Below are 14,903 nucleotides of genomic sequence, written 5' to 3' on the forward strand. Positions count from 1 at the left end.
ACTGGACCGCCAGGGAACTCCCAATTTACTTACAAAAGGCTTTGGGGGAACGCAGAGAAAAAAAAAAAAAGAACAAGTCCTCACCGTTAACAGAAAACATACTGGTTCAGGACATCAGAAAAGGAGTAGGAAACGGAGATTGGAAGCTGGAGATCAACTTTTTTTTTTCTTTTGAGAGAAAATATTCCTGTGAGAAAGCCCAGTGTTTATATTATGATAAATATGTATGTCCACATGCAGGGAGTGTATAGCTATTGAGGGAGAAAGTAATTTAGGAAAGAAGTAGATGAGAAGGACAGCAACTTCTTTTCCACAGAAGCCACAAAAGTGCTGCAGACACGCATGAAGGTGGCAGCAGTTGCTCCAATAGCCATATGTTTCAGCACAGACATCTTTTTTTATTCCTTCTTACCCGTAAACTTAGAAAATCTGAGCAAAGAAGTCTGGATTTCTACTTTCCAAGGATGAGATTTCTTAAAATTTCAAATTAGACTTTTTTTCCCTTATATAAAACCACAAGGTAGGAGATTATGTTTGGAATGACTCACTGTACATCGTTACATTTGAAGGTTGTTTTTCCAGATTAAAAAGAACAATTGTGGGACAGACTAAGGAGCAGACCACCTGGAAACTCTCGGATTGGCATGTTGCTGGATTTGTTCACTCTCCCACAGTGGACATATGTGAGGCCAGTGCTTGGAAATAGGGACAGACATGTTGGAGTTTGGATACTGGTAGAGAACTCAAAGTGAGGAAGAGAAATATATAGAATTTTTGTTGATTACAGTTGGCTCCTACATACAGAGACCTCAGGGTAGGTTCAAAACGTACAGCTGAGGTTTAAAATATGTAGTTAACTGAACTTGAAAATTAGAAGATAAAACAATAATGAGATTAGTGGCAACTCTGGACTACCAACTTGGAAAGGCAATCAAGAAGAAATGGGAATGGCGACAGGCTTCAGAGATCAAGTGTTTTTCTGTGTTGGACATGTGAGTAGAAGCAATTCCAGATGTCTGGGTATGATAGAAACAGCAGACCTCAAATGCCTGCTCTAGTATAGATAGCTATACTGTGCTAGATGCTTTGGGAGATATCAAAATATTTAAAAGACAAATAGTTTCATCTTCACAAAGTTGCTAATTTACTTGCATGATAATGGTTTAGAAAGCCAACTTGATGGGTTTACAGTCCAGCTTTAACCCTTACCAGCTCTGTGTTCTTGGGTAAAATACTTAATCTCTTCAGGCATTACTACCTCATCTGTGAAACATCAATACTTGTATCTCCTATATGGCAGTTATGCTGCCTCCTTTCCATTCTTCCACAAGGCAAGCTTTCACTTCCCTCACCCCCTTTGTATATATGTTCCTGTTACCTGGAAAGCTCTTAGCATGGCTACATCTTTGAAGTTTTGCCTTTCATGTCAGAGCTTTAGTTCAGAAAATATCGTGTCTATATCCACGGATGGGGCTGTTAAAACACTAAAAGGACTACATAAGAATGCGGATGCTATTATTATCAGCCACCCGAAGTAGGCTTTGAGATCAAGGGGTTCTCCAGGATTTAGGGTCAGCAGATTTTTTCTCTAAAGGGCCAGATAGCAAGTCATTTAGGGTTTGCAGGCCATACTAAACAAATGGGAGCGGTTGTGTTCCAAATAAAACAATTTATGGATACAGAAATTTGACTTTCACGTTGCTTTCCACAGTCACTGAACCGGATTTGGCCTCTGCCCTGTAGCGGACTGACCCCTAGACTATATGAGGATGGCAGACAAGAAGGGAGTGGAGAAGAACCGAGATTCTGCAGCCAGATATTAGGGATCAGATGGCTGCTGCGTGAGACTGTCTCAACCTCCCTGGGCGCCAACGACCTCTACAATGGGGCTGCGGCCCCCATGTCTGGGGTTTGTGATGAGGGTTAGAAGTGACACGCAGGGGAAGCTCGGTGCTTGGAACGAGGCGCCCATTACCAGCGTCGCCCTCTCTGCAGTGACCTGGGAGCAACCGGGTTTCGGGCGGAACCGACTCCGAAGCCTCAGCCTCGGGGTGCGGGAGGAGGGGCGGAGCCCACCCGGGGCGGCGGCACCGCGGGGCGAGGGCGGGCCGGCCGGGCTGGGCGGCGCGAGTCGGGGGCGGGGCGGCGGCGCAGCGTCGTCGTCGTCGTCCCCGCCTCCGCCCCAGGGCCCGCGTCGGAGCCTCGGTAGCCGCGGCGCTCACAGCCCGAGAAGAGCGGCGGGCCTGGCAGCGGCGGCGGCCACCGAGACCCACCCGAGGCGCGTCCCCGTCAGCCTCCCGGCGCCCCCAGGCCGCAGCGCCCGCGCACCTTCAGCTCGCTCGCTCGCCCTCCTTCCCTGCGGCCGGCTGCGCCATGGCGTTGGCGTTGGCGGCGCTGGCGGCGGTGGAGCCGGCCTGCGGCAGCCGGTACCAGCAGGTAAGCAGCGCCCAGTGTCTCCCCGGCCCTGCCCTACCCGCTGGCCGCTTCAGGCCTCCTCTCCGGCCCCGCCTGTGGCCAACTCGATGCCGCGGCTTGGCAGGCCGCGCTGGGCCTGGGCGGGCCGGGCGGGCCCCGGACTCGAATTCGAGGCGGCCGCGAGCTGGGCCTGTCCCTCCGCCACCCGGGCCGGGACTCGGGCGGTGGAAAAACCTCCGCCCCGCAGTGTTTCTCGCATTTCCCACGGCGGGCGGGTCCCCGGGTCGGAACCCGCGACCCTCCGGAGGCGTCGACCGGGGGGCATTCAGTTTTCCTTTTTCCACCTTGAATTTGATGTCACTGGAAAGAAAGGAAAAAAAGCGTGAGATGGAAAAGGAAACTGGGTGGAGAGAAAAGATTAAAATCGCTGCTACTGCTGCCGACAGCTCTCCGCAGCGAGATGCGATTACTCAGGGTTTCAGAGCCTAGTCTGTTAGTCGAAACCCATCCCCCTCGCTTGCGTTTTAAGACAAAAGTCAGAATGAGACGAGGAACAAGTCCGCAGTTCGCAGTAGATTTGGAAAAGGCGATTAACTGGCGATGTCCCTAAAATGTCGAGCTACGTTGCAGGCTGCAGGGCGTGTGCCTGAGTGTGTGCTTTCAGAGATTGGAAATGACGTTTAAAGAGATTGAATAGCATAGCTGGGGAGATAATGTATAGGAGATGATTGGATTATTATCTCGGGTACGATTTCTAAGTTGAGGCCCTAGGGAAAAGAGCTGCTTGTTTTACTCGCCTGTCTGTAGCCGGGTTTCCCTCGGAAATTCGGGAAGACATTTTGCAGGGTTTTTAGAGGTATTTAATCTAAGACATCGTAATTGTGGGAACTGAGCCAGGTGGTAACTGATGTTGATTGGAACCGCAGGTAACTGCTTACATTTTGTTTCAGATGCTTTCACTATAATTTGCATACAAATGACAGTAGTGCTTTTATGAAATTAAATGTCCTATCGTAGATGATCTACAGTTTTATATTTTAGAAGTGAGGAAAACCAGTATGATTAAAACATGTAGATTAACCTTGGTGGGTGGGGCCAGTTACTGGGTTGTTTTGCTGTCGTCAGCCCTCTGTTGTAATTTCCTCCCTCCTACAGCCCGACTCCTGATATGACTGATTTTAAGAATTTAGCTTTTTGGTTTCATAAGCACGCCCAAATTGTGGCAATGCAGTCTAGTCCTTAGATCTCTCACAGCCTGGGGTACATGCTTTTTTGTATGACCTTGGGCAAGGCCCTGGGTTCCTCGCTGCTTTAGTAAAATACGATTGACAGGTATCACTTAACTGTCACCAAGGTGTTCACAAATCGCATGTACGCCATCGTGTGATTTAATTCATTCTTTTCATGCTGCCTTGGATAAGGCAAAGAAGCAAAAAACTGTGGCTTTTCTTTGTACTGCCATCTTCTTGAGCTATTAGGTAATGCTGACATAACGCTAGAATACAAAAAATTTGATGGAGTAACAAAATTACGTATTTCTCAGCGTAGTGTTTAATAGCTTTTAATATGCAGAACAGAGGTATGTTAAGGACAGGCCATCTTTTTTATTTTTTAAAACTTACTATTTTGAAGAAATCTTCAAAGAAAAAAAGAATGAAAGACCTAATCTTCCTAGAAAAATTGCAAAATATGAAAGCCAAAAAAAAAGCCAAAACCCCACACCAAAAACCTATCACATATAGATAACTAAAGTTAATATTTTGTGTATTCTTGTGGACTCATAGCTGTGTAAGTATACATGTACAGATAAGGAAAGTTAATATTGATTGAGCATTTATTATGTGCCAGTCATGGTACTAAGTGCTTTATATCCATTATTTCACTTAATCCTCACAAAACCCCTTCGAGGCAGGGTTTGGTGTTGTGTAGATGACAAGTCAAGACTCCCTAGAAGCTCAGTAACTTGCTCAAGGTCACAGGTTCTAAGTAGTGATTACAAGGATAAATGCATGCTCACCTACTTAAAACACAGGCTTATGGCCCAAATATAAGCATATGCATTAGCAGATATATACATGTGCATATGTATTCTCTTATGTACCCATACATACATATACAGGCACATCTTTGTATATACGTGCAGTTCCATGGGCCCCTGATTATACTTGCACACACTTTGTACATATGTGCACATGTATGTTTACATACCCACATGTTCTCAAACACATGTGCATTCACAAATTTGCACGTGTATATATTGTGCACATATATGTACAAAGGCACACAATATAGCTATATAATAAAATGGGTTCATATTTTAATGTCTGCAGAGCATGCAGTTGTATGGCGAACCATAATTTAATCAATTGGCTATTTGTTGGTCTCTAAGGGTGTTTATAATTTTTTTCTGTCACTGAAGTTTCTTTTATATACATCTTCAACTATTTCCTTAGTATAAATTTCTAGGCGTGTAAATGCTTGGTCAGAGAATATACATATTTAAAAGGCTTTTGAATTATGGAATGTGATGAATTGTCCAGGCAACTTGATAGGAGCATGATACTCCTTGGTTGTCACAAAGGGCCGTTCTGACTTCTATTTCATCTGGTTAGTCAAATTGAGCTGGGCCTCTAGTGAAGTAAGTGTAATGGAAAACTGTATGATTCATTCATAAATGCAAACAGTGGTTTTACCTTTATGGTATTTTGATTGGTAGAACAATATGTGCACAACTTAGCATTACCACAGACTATACAGATAGACTGGTCTCATAGGTTTCCTGTCGCTTTATTTATTTTTCTCTTTTTGCATTTTGAAACTGAGATTGTGTGTCCAAACATTCTGAAGCACTGTTTCAGGAAGCTCTAGGTAGGCCCAGTGTTGGGAAACCTGTTGTGTTTTCATCTCTCTGAGGATGTTTACCCTGTTCATCCATTCCAAGCCTTCTTTGCCTCACTGTAATAGATCTTTGGCTATATCATGCATTTTGCCAAATACTTCCTGAAATGTTTTGAGATATTTGGATTTAAATCCATTGAAAGTAGGCAATGATGACACTGCCATATAGGCTTAAAAATAGACTGCAGAGGGCTTCCCTGGTGGCGCAGTGGTTAAGAATCCGCCTGCCAGTGCAGGGGACACGGGTTCGAGCCCTGGTCTGGGAAGATCCCACATGCCACAGAGCAACTAAGCCCGGGCGCCACAACTACTGAGCCTGTGCTCTAGAGCCCACGAGCCACAACTGCTGAAGCCTGCACACCTAGAGCCCGTGTTCCACAAGAGAAGCCACTGCGATGAGAAGCCTGCGCTCTGCAGCGAAGAGTAGCCCCCACTCGCCACAACTAGAAGAAGCCCGTGCGCTGCAACGAAGACCCAGTGCAGCCAAAAAAAATAGACTGCAGAATGTTTACTTTTAGATCTGACTCCTTGTCTGCTAAAGAAGTGGCTCGCTTGTGAGCATCACTAATAAGTTTGTATTGTAGTCTGGTGACATTGTAAAGCAGTTTTGGGTAAGTTCTTTCAGGATTGTGAAGGAAGGTTTTGATAGATGAGGGAAAGAATTTCATCTCTGGCAGGCCAAACTTTTTCATGTTCAAGTGTTAGATGACGTCATGATCCTAGAGGAAGGAGTAAGTGGTGCCCATGTGGTTTTATTTTTTTATTTTTTTTAGTTTCAGAAGACATTATAATTATATCATGGAATGCCCCTTAGGATGTCATGTCAAGATTGTGAGGTAATTCGGTGTATTTGTGGCCTGTATTGCCAATGATCAAAGAAAACTTTTATAAAAATACTGAGAAGATGGGTAGAATTATTTCTTAGAAGAATTTTTTTAGTTGTGGTAAAATATATATGAAGTTTTACCATTTTAACTGTACACTGTTTTTAAGTGTACAGTTAGTTCAGTAGTTTTTTTTTTTTTTTTTTGGCTGCATTGGGTCTTCGTTGCTGCGCTCGGGCTTTCTTTAGTTGCGGCGAGCGGGGGCTACTCTTCGTGGCAGTGCGCGGGCTTCTCATTGCGGTGGCTTCTCATTGCAGAGCACAGGCTCTAGGCGGCGGGCTACAGTAGTTGTGGCAGGCAGGCTCAGTAGTTGTGGCGCCTGGGCTTAGTTGCTCCGTGGCATGTGAGATCTTCCCGGACCAGGGATCGAACCCGTGTCCCCTGTATTGGCAGGCGGATTCTTAACCAACCACTGTGCTACCAGGGAGGTCCCAGTTCAGTGGTATTAAGTACATTCACATTGTTGGGCAGTCTTCACCACCATCCATTTCCAGAAACTCCATACCCCTTAAACAATAACTCTCTATTTCCCCCTCCCAAGCCCCTGACAGCCAACATTCTGCTTTCTGTCCATGAATTTGATTACTCTAAGTACCTCATATAAGTGGAATCATATAGTATTTGTTCCTTCTGACTGGCTTATTTCACTCAGCATAATGTCCTCCAGGTTCATCCATGTTGTGGCATGTGTCAGAATTTCCTTCCATTTTAAGGCTAAATAATATTCCATTGTATGTGTATACTATATTTTGTTTATCTACTTTTTGGCCATTGTGAATAATGCTGCCGTAAATATGGGTAAACAAGTATCAAAAGAGTCCCAGCTTTCAATTCTTTTGGATATATTGTTGAATTTGTATAATTTGTAGGTTTTACCATATGAACCAACAATTTGTAGAATTGTTGGTTCATATGGTATTGCTATTTTTAATTTTTTGAGGAACTGCCATACTGTTTTCCATAGCAATGCACTATTTTATATTCCTACCAGCAGTGCATAGGGATTCCAATTTTGTCACATCCTCATCAACACTTGTTATTTTCTGTTTTGTTTTTGATAAAGCTATCTTAATGGGTGTGAAGTGGCATCTCATAATGGTTTTGGTTTGCATTTCCCTAATGATTAGTGATATTGAGCATCTTTTTATGTGCTGGTTGGCCATTTGAATATCGTTGGAAAAATGTGTATTCAAGTCCTTTGCCAATTTTTGAATTGGGCAAATTCAAAAATTCAAATTTTTGAATTGTTTGCTTTTTGTTGAGTTGTAGGCATAATTTCTTTTTTTTTAAATTGAAGTATAGTCGATTTACAATATTGTGTTAGTTTCAGGTGTACAACATAGTGATTCAGTATTTTCGCAGATTATACTCCATTATAGTTTATTACAAGATAATGGGTATAATTCCCTTTATGTGTATATTCTTGTTGCTTATCTATTTTATATGTAGTAGCTTGTATCTGTTAATCTCATACCCCTAGTTTGTCCCTCCCTCCTTCCCTCTCCCCTTTGGTAACCACAAGTTTGTTTTTTATATCTGTGAGTCTGTTTGTTTTGCATATACATTCATTTGTATTATTTTTTAGATTCCACATATAAGTGATATCATACAGTATTTGTCTTTCTCTGACTTATTTCACTAAGCATAATCTCTTAGGTCCACCCACTTGCTGCAGATGGCAGTATTTCATTCTTTTTTGTGGCTGAGTAATATTCCATTGTATGTATATATTAAGAAGATAATGGTGTGTGTGTTTGTGTGTATCTCACATCTTCTTTATGTGCATTTTCAACTTTTTACTATGAAAATTTCAAACATATACAAAAATTTAGTGTAATAAATCTTATGTACCCATCACTCAGCTTCAACAATTATCAAAAAATGGCTAATCTTGGGACTTCCCTGGTGGTCCAGTGGTTAAGAATCTGCCTTCCACGTATACAATGGAGTATTACTCAGCCAAAAAAAGAAATGAAATTGAGTTATTTGCAGTGAGGTGGATGGACCTAGAGACTGTCATACAGAGTGAAGTAAGTCAGAAACAGAAAAACAAATACCGTATGCTAACACATATATACGGAATCTAAAAAAAAAAAAAAAGGGTTCTAAAGAACCTAGGGGCAGGACAGGAATAAAGACGCAGACGTAGAGAATGGACTTGAGGACACGGGGAAGGGGAAGGGTAAGCTAGGACTAAGTGAGACAGTGGCATGGACATATATACACTACCAAATGTAGAATAGATAGCTAGTGGGGAGCAGCCGCATGACACAGGGAGATCAGCTCGGTGCTTTGTGTCCACCTAGAGGGGTGGGATAGGGAGGGTGGGAGGGAGACGCAAGAGGAAGGGGATATGGAGATATATGTATGCATATAGCTGATTCACTTTGTTATACAGCAGAAACTAACACACCATCGTAAAGCAATTATACTGCAATAAAGACGTTAAAAAAAAAAAAAAGAATCCACCTTCCAATGCAGGCGATGCAGGTTCGATCCCTGGTTGGGGAACTAAGGTCCCACATGCCACAGGGCAACTAAGCCCGCACACCACAACTAGAGAGAAGCCCGCGTGCCTCAACGAAATATCTTGCATGCCACAACAGAGATCCCACGTGCCACAAGTAAGAACCGACACAGCCAAATAAAAAAACAAACAAAACAAGTGGCTCATCTTTTTCATTTATACTCTCTACCATTATTTTGGAGCAAATCCTAGAAATCATGTCATTTCGTCCATAAATATTTCTGTGTGTAGCTCTAAAAGATAATGGTGTGATATTTTAAGCAGATATTATCACATGAGGAAATATGTCATGAGAGCACTTTTGTAATTTGTTATGAATATGGAACCAGGATTTGTGAGTGTCAGGAGCTGCACATCTGCAGCTATCCATTGTATTTGACTCACTGTCTATGAGGTGCTCTAGGAAATCCTGGCATCATCTCAACTGATGCCACCCACTGGTTTGCCTGCATATAACTTCAAATTACTTTATCCTGGACACCAATTACATTACATTACTCTACATTAAATTAGATTATAAAATAAATCCTGCCATGAGAGTAATTTTGTATTTTGTTAATTAAAAAAAAAAGATTTGAAGAAATTCAAGTGACATTCTCTGATTTACTTGTTCTTAGGGCTTTAAAATAGTTACTTTGGTTTCTTAATCATTTATTCTTACATTATCTTTGAACAAGTACAACTGTTTAGTGAAATCATATTCTTGTAGTAGTGGATAATGCCCGTTTAGTTAAAGCAACTTTTAACACTTTAATTAGAGATTACTGCTGAGAATCAACTTGGTGATCTCATCTTTATTCTCAAGTCATTTTTGCCAGTATGCCAGGCAGTTGGTGAATATCATGTATTGAATCTATTGAATTTTACACATTCCAGTTGTAATTGCTTCTTGTGGCTGTCTAGATAGAAGTACAGTGTATGTTGTTGCTTTCACCAAGTGTAGTAATAAAGCGAGTGTTATCAGACATCACTTTGCACATCCTTCTGTTACAATTAGGCTCATTTTTTCTGAATACCACAATTTATATTAAAAGTTCTAGGGCTTCCCTGGTGGCGCAGTGATTGAGAGTCCGCCTGCCAATGCAGGGGACACGGGTTCGAGCCCTGGTCTGGGAAGATCCCACATGCTGCGGAGAAACTGGGCCCGTGAGGCACAACTGCTGAGCCTGCGCGTCTGGAGCCTGTGCTCCGCAACGAGAGGCCACGATAGTGAGAGGACCGCGCACCGCGATGAAGAGTGGCCCCCACTTGCCGCAACTAGAGAAAGCCCTCGCACAGAAATGAAGACCCAACACAGCCAAAAATAAATTAAAAAAAAAAAAAAAAAAAAAGTTCTAAATACCAGCTCTAAATATTGATCCAATTTAAGAACATTTCTAGTGAAATATTTTCTTACTGATTAAAGCAGTTTCTTTCACGGGTATTATATATTTCTTCTCCCCTAGCAATTTAGTATAATCTTTTGACAGTTTTTCTTTTAAATTTGTGTATTGCAATAATATCAGTTAGTAGTAAATCGGAGGCTTGAATGTGATTTGGAGGTCTTTCTGGAGATTGGATATTTATGAATAGACATACACAGGTTTAGGGAGTGGTTTCTGTTTAATAACAATTTCATTTTATTTGTCATTCAATGTTTAAATGTGGCATTAAATGTTAAACATTTTTTGTGATAAAATAGTACACAGATACATTCTTTATATACTGGAGTCAAACAGTAACTTGTAAGGGAAAACTTGACTTCCCTTCTAGTCTCTCCCCAGAGGTGTAACTGCTTCTCAAGTTTGCTGTGCGTTCTTCAGGCTTTCTTCCTTTCCTTTAAAGAAAAAAATGTTAAAAGTGTTAAATATTTAAAAATAAACTTTACTTTTTGTAACATTTTTAGATTTTCAGAAACATTGAAGATAGTACAGTTTCTGCATACCCCAGACCCAGTTTCCCCTTTAACATCTTATATTAGCGTGGTACATTTGTGGCAATTAATGAACCAGTATTGATATGTTATTATTAACTAAAGTCCATACTTTTTTCAGATTTTCAGTTTTTATCTGTGTTTTTTCTGTTGCACATTACATTTGGTCATCGTATCTCCGTAGGCTCCTCTTGACTGTGACAGTTTCTCAAGTTTTCCATGTTTTTGATGACCTTTACAGTTTTGAGGAGTATTAGTTATTTGCAGGATGTCCCTGAATTGGGATTTGTTGGTTGCTTTTCTCATGATTAGACTGGGGTTGTGGGTTGGAGGGAGGAAGACCACAGAGGTAAAGTGCCATTTTACATCATGTCATATCAAGAATGAATACTGTCCCCATGACTTACCACTGTTGATGTTGACCTTGATCATCTGGCTGAAGTAGTGTTTGTCAGATCTCTCTACGTAAAATGACTCTTTCCCCCCTTTTGTACTGTGCTATTTGGAAGGAAGTCACTGTGCACAGCCTATACTTAAGGTTTGGGGAGTTAAGTTCCACCACCTCATTGGGGGCAGTGTATCTACGTAAATTATTTGGAATTTTCTGCATGGGACATTTGTCTCTTCTCCATTAATTTATTTATTCAGTGATACTAGTATGAACTCATTAATTTTATTCTTTGGGTTATAAGCCAACACTATTTTATTTTGTTGCTCAAATTGTTCCAGCTTTGGCCATTGGGATCTCTTTCAGTTGGCACTTGTATCCCTTTGACAGAGCTCCATCTTTGTGGTTTTTTAAAGCACTTCCTTACTTTTTGGCACCAGGCTCACCATGTATATTTTCTGTGCCATCCTAGAATCAGCCATTTCTCCAAGGAACCCTGGTTCCTTTTATTGGAGAATGATGTTAGAAACCAAGATCTGTGCTCATTGCTGCTGGTGTGTCATTGCTTCTAGGCCTCCTAGGCTGACAGAGTAAAGAAATATATGTGTGTGTGTACATCCATAAACATTTCATAAGTAATCGTCTATCTATATTAAACTGACTCTAATCCATTACTACATGGATCACTCTAGCCTCCTCCCCTCTCATCTTTAAACTTCTACTCCAACAGTGAGAGACCTGGCTCCTCCCACCCGCAATCCGTTTACTTAATTTAACTTCAGTTCTAATGTACATGTGTAGCAGTATCAGGTGGGAAACAGTTTTATCAACTAGAGGACAAGGCATATGTACAGTTTCTTTTGCCTTTAGTCTTATAAAGACTACTCATTTCCAAAGTTACTTAGGTACTTATGTCAGCACCTTTTCTTCTCACCCTCTTTAATGAGGTGGTTTCATAAATTTATAATACAGTTAGATTGTTTTGTCACATTGTGCATACCATCCTGGGAACCACCAACCACCTAACTTTTTTTTTTTTATTTCACATATATTAAAGTTCATACATTATTTCACATACATTAAATTGTTTTTTAATTTATTTATTTATTATTTATTTTTGGCTGCATTGGGTCTTCGTTGCTGTGCGCTGGCTTTCTCTAGTTGTGGTGAGCGGGGGCTACTCTTCGTTGCAGTGCGTAGGCTTCTCATTGCAGTGGCTTCTCTTGTTGCGGAGCACGGGCTCTAGGTGCGCGGGCCCAGTAGTTGTGGCTCGCGGGCTCCAGAGCGCAGGCTCAGTAGCTGTGGTGCATGGGCTTAGTTGCTCCGCGGCATGTGGGATCTTCCCAGACCAGGGCTCAAACCCGTGTCCCCTGCATTGGCAGGTGGATTCTTAACCACTGCGCCACCAGGGAAGCCTAAATTTTTTTTATTGTATTTCACATACGTTAAAGTTCACCCCTTGTGCTGTAAAATTCTGTAGGTTTAGACAAATACAGGTTTTGACAAATGCATAGCATCCTTTTTGTTTTTTGTTTTTGTTTTTCAAACAGTACTTTTAAAGAAAAATGAGTGATTTCTCATTCTTATTTTCCAAATTTTCCACTAATGATCATGTTTTGCTTCTTTTTAAAAAATTCCTTAAAAAATTTTTTTATTTGAAAGTAAATAAAAACTGCAGGAATAGTATAAAATAATACCCATATAGTATATATTGCCCAGGTTCATCGTAAACATTAAGATTTGATTAACAATGACTACAATCCTGTAAAAATTGAAAGCACTACAGGTAAAACTCAAGTCCTTTTAACCACCACCAATTCTTTCTCTATGGAACTCAGTGCTTATTTTGCTGTTTACTTTGTTATTAAATTTTAAAAATTTGTTTTGTCCTTGTTAAATTTAGGTGAGATTTTGTGGACTGTGTAGTCAGGAATATAGTGTTCTTAGTATTTTGAAGCTTTCATTTTAGGAGCTTTATGATATAACGTCCAAACTTTTCATATAACTTTGTGTTAAAAAGCAGTTTTTGAAGGGTGTGATGTACACTTCAGTATCTGGAAGGCTCAGTTTGGACATTAAGTAGAGACTGATTCAGGAAAACAAAAAAGGACTTTATCAAAACATCTAATCAGTAATATATTGCCTGACTTCTGCAATGAAGTAAGTAGTTGTCATATGACTGTGGGCTAGAACTTCAGTCTCTTTCTAGCTTTATTTTCTCCTTTCATAAAATGAAGTAGTAGTTAGATTAGATCATTTTGTCTCCATCCAGCTTTATGATTGATTGTTTTTGTTTGTAGAAGTTGGTGGCTTTGATCCAAAGAGACAGCATTCTATTGATGATTTAGCAAATTTCTTTCATGATGAATAATTATTTTTGAAAATGATGCCAGTAAATATATATGCCCAGTAGATTTTTAAAAAATTATGCATGGTTTAAAAAAATAGAAAAATCTCCTTAATATTATGTTTTAAAAGAATGAGTCACTGGTGAGTACAGAGTACTGTTTTGTAATTTCCCACTAGTTAAAACATTCTGTTTGTAGGTCTTTCCCTTCTGGTCAGCTTCAAACAAACATGGTATATCATGACAAAATGTTAATGATGCGGGACTTCCCTGGTGGTGCAGTGGTTAAGAATCCGCCTGCCAATTCAGGGGACACGGGTTCGAGCCCTGGTCCAGAAAGATCCCACATGCCACGGAGCAACTAAGCCCGTGTGCCACAACTACTGAGCCTGCACTCTAGAGCCCGCGAGCCACAACTACTGAGCCCGCGTGCCAGAACTACTGAAGACCGCGCACCTAGAGCCCGTGCTCCACAACAAAGAGAGGCCACCACAATGAGAAGCCCGCACACCGCGACGAAGAGTAGCCCCGCTCGCCGCAACTAGAGAAAGCCCACGCGCAGCAATGAAGACCCAACGCAGCCAAAAATAGATAAATAACTAAACTAAAAAAAAAAAGGTAATGATGCTTTTAGAAATCAGGAAAGTTAATCAATAATTTAAAATGTTTTCAAATAAACTTTTTAAGAGCAATTTTAGGTTCACAATAAAATCAATAATCTTTTAAAAGGAAGAAAATACCAATTTAAAAAGTTTTTTTAGCTTTTTTTAAAAGAAACTGGCTCTTGATTTCTAGTATTCTTATTCACTGCTTTTAGTAGTTGCATTTTCAGAAGTTTGGAAAATCTGCTCATGTTTTTATAGAAATAGCATAAGAAGTATGAATTGAGGGTTATCTGCAGCCTTGGGGATCTTACACGTGATTGATTGTTGATAGGAGATTCTTTTCAACACTTGTCCTTGTGAAGCAGAATTGCATTTTCAGATGTAATAGTATTTTAGAGTGTACATACTTAAAATCGGTTCTACTCAGTCATGCATGTGAGGGTGAGTAGCATTAATGCTCTTAAACACATTGGTCCAATTTCATTTTAGGTGAGAGAGTTAATTGAGGTGATCACAGTTATGTGATGTTGTAAGCTTGACAGCCATCTTGTCACCATTCAGCTCTGGCCAAAATGACCAGCTGAGTCGAGGGGAAGAAAAGGCAAATTATGCTGGGCATGAAAGGTAATCATTGGCTTATTATATTAGCTTCACCATTATTTGGAAGGTTAAAATATCTTATTTTCTTTGTATCAGTTAGGTTTAAGGTAATCCAAATGCCATTTTATATTTAGGACTTCACATTTTAGTGAAAATATTTAAGTGAGAATCTGTAATTGTGTTTGAAAGGATCTCAACAATTTCCAGGGTATACCTTTTAACACTGATTTTGTATTTCTCTTAGCAGGTTGCTTTAACTATTATTTAGCTGTACCTAGTTAATGCTGTAGTTATTTCTAAGAAGTGAACTTTTTTTCCCATGAGAAA

The 14,903-nt window shown here is 40.6% G+C and overlaps 1 protein-coding gene across 1 annotated transcript in view; it reads left to right on the plus strand.

Moving 5' to 3' along the window:
• The first annotated feature begins 2,164 nt into the window (after positions 1 to 2,164).
• NDFIP1 (Nedd4 family interacting protein 1) overlaps positions 2,165 to 14,903 on the plus strand; it is a 51,095-nt gene continuing 38,356 nt past the window's right edge. Inside the window, exon 1 of the mRNA XM_061189765.1 lies at positions 2,165 to 2,436. Coding sequence (XP_061045748.1) covers positions 2,374 to 2,436 — 63 coding nt within the window. The 5' untranslated portion in view covers positions 2,165 to 2,373. The remainder of the gene's footprint in view (positions 2,437 to 14,903) is intronic.

This window comes from Eubalaena glacialis, chromosome 4, assembly GCF_028564815.1.
Source record: "Eubalaena glacialis isolate mEubGla1 chromosome 4, mEubGla1.1.hap2.+ XY, whole genome shotgun sequence".
Taxonomy (NCBI): Eukaryota; Metazoa; Chordata; class Mammalia; order Artiodactyla; family Balaenidae; genus Eubalaena; species Eubalaena glacialis.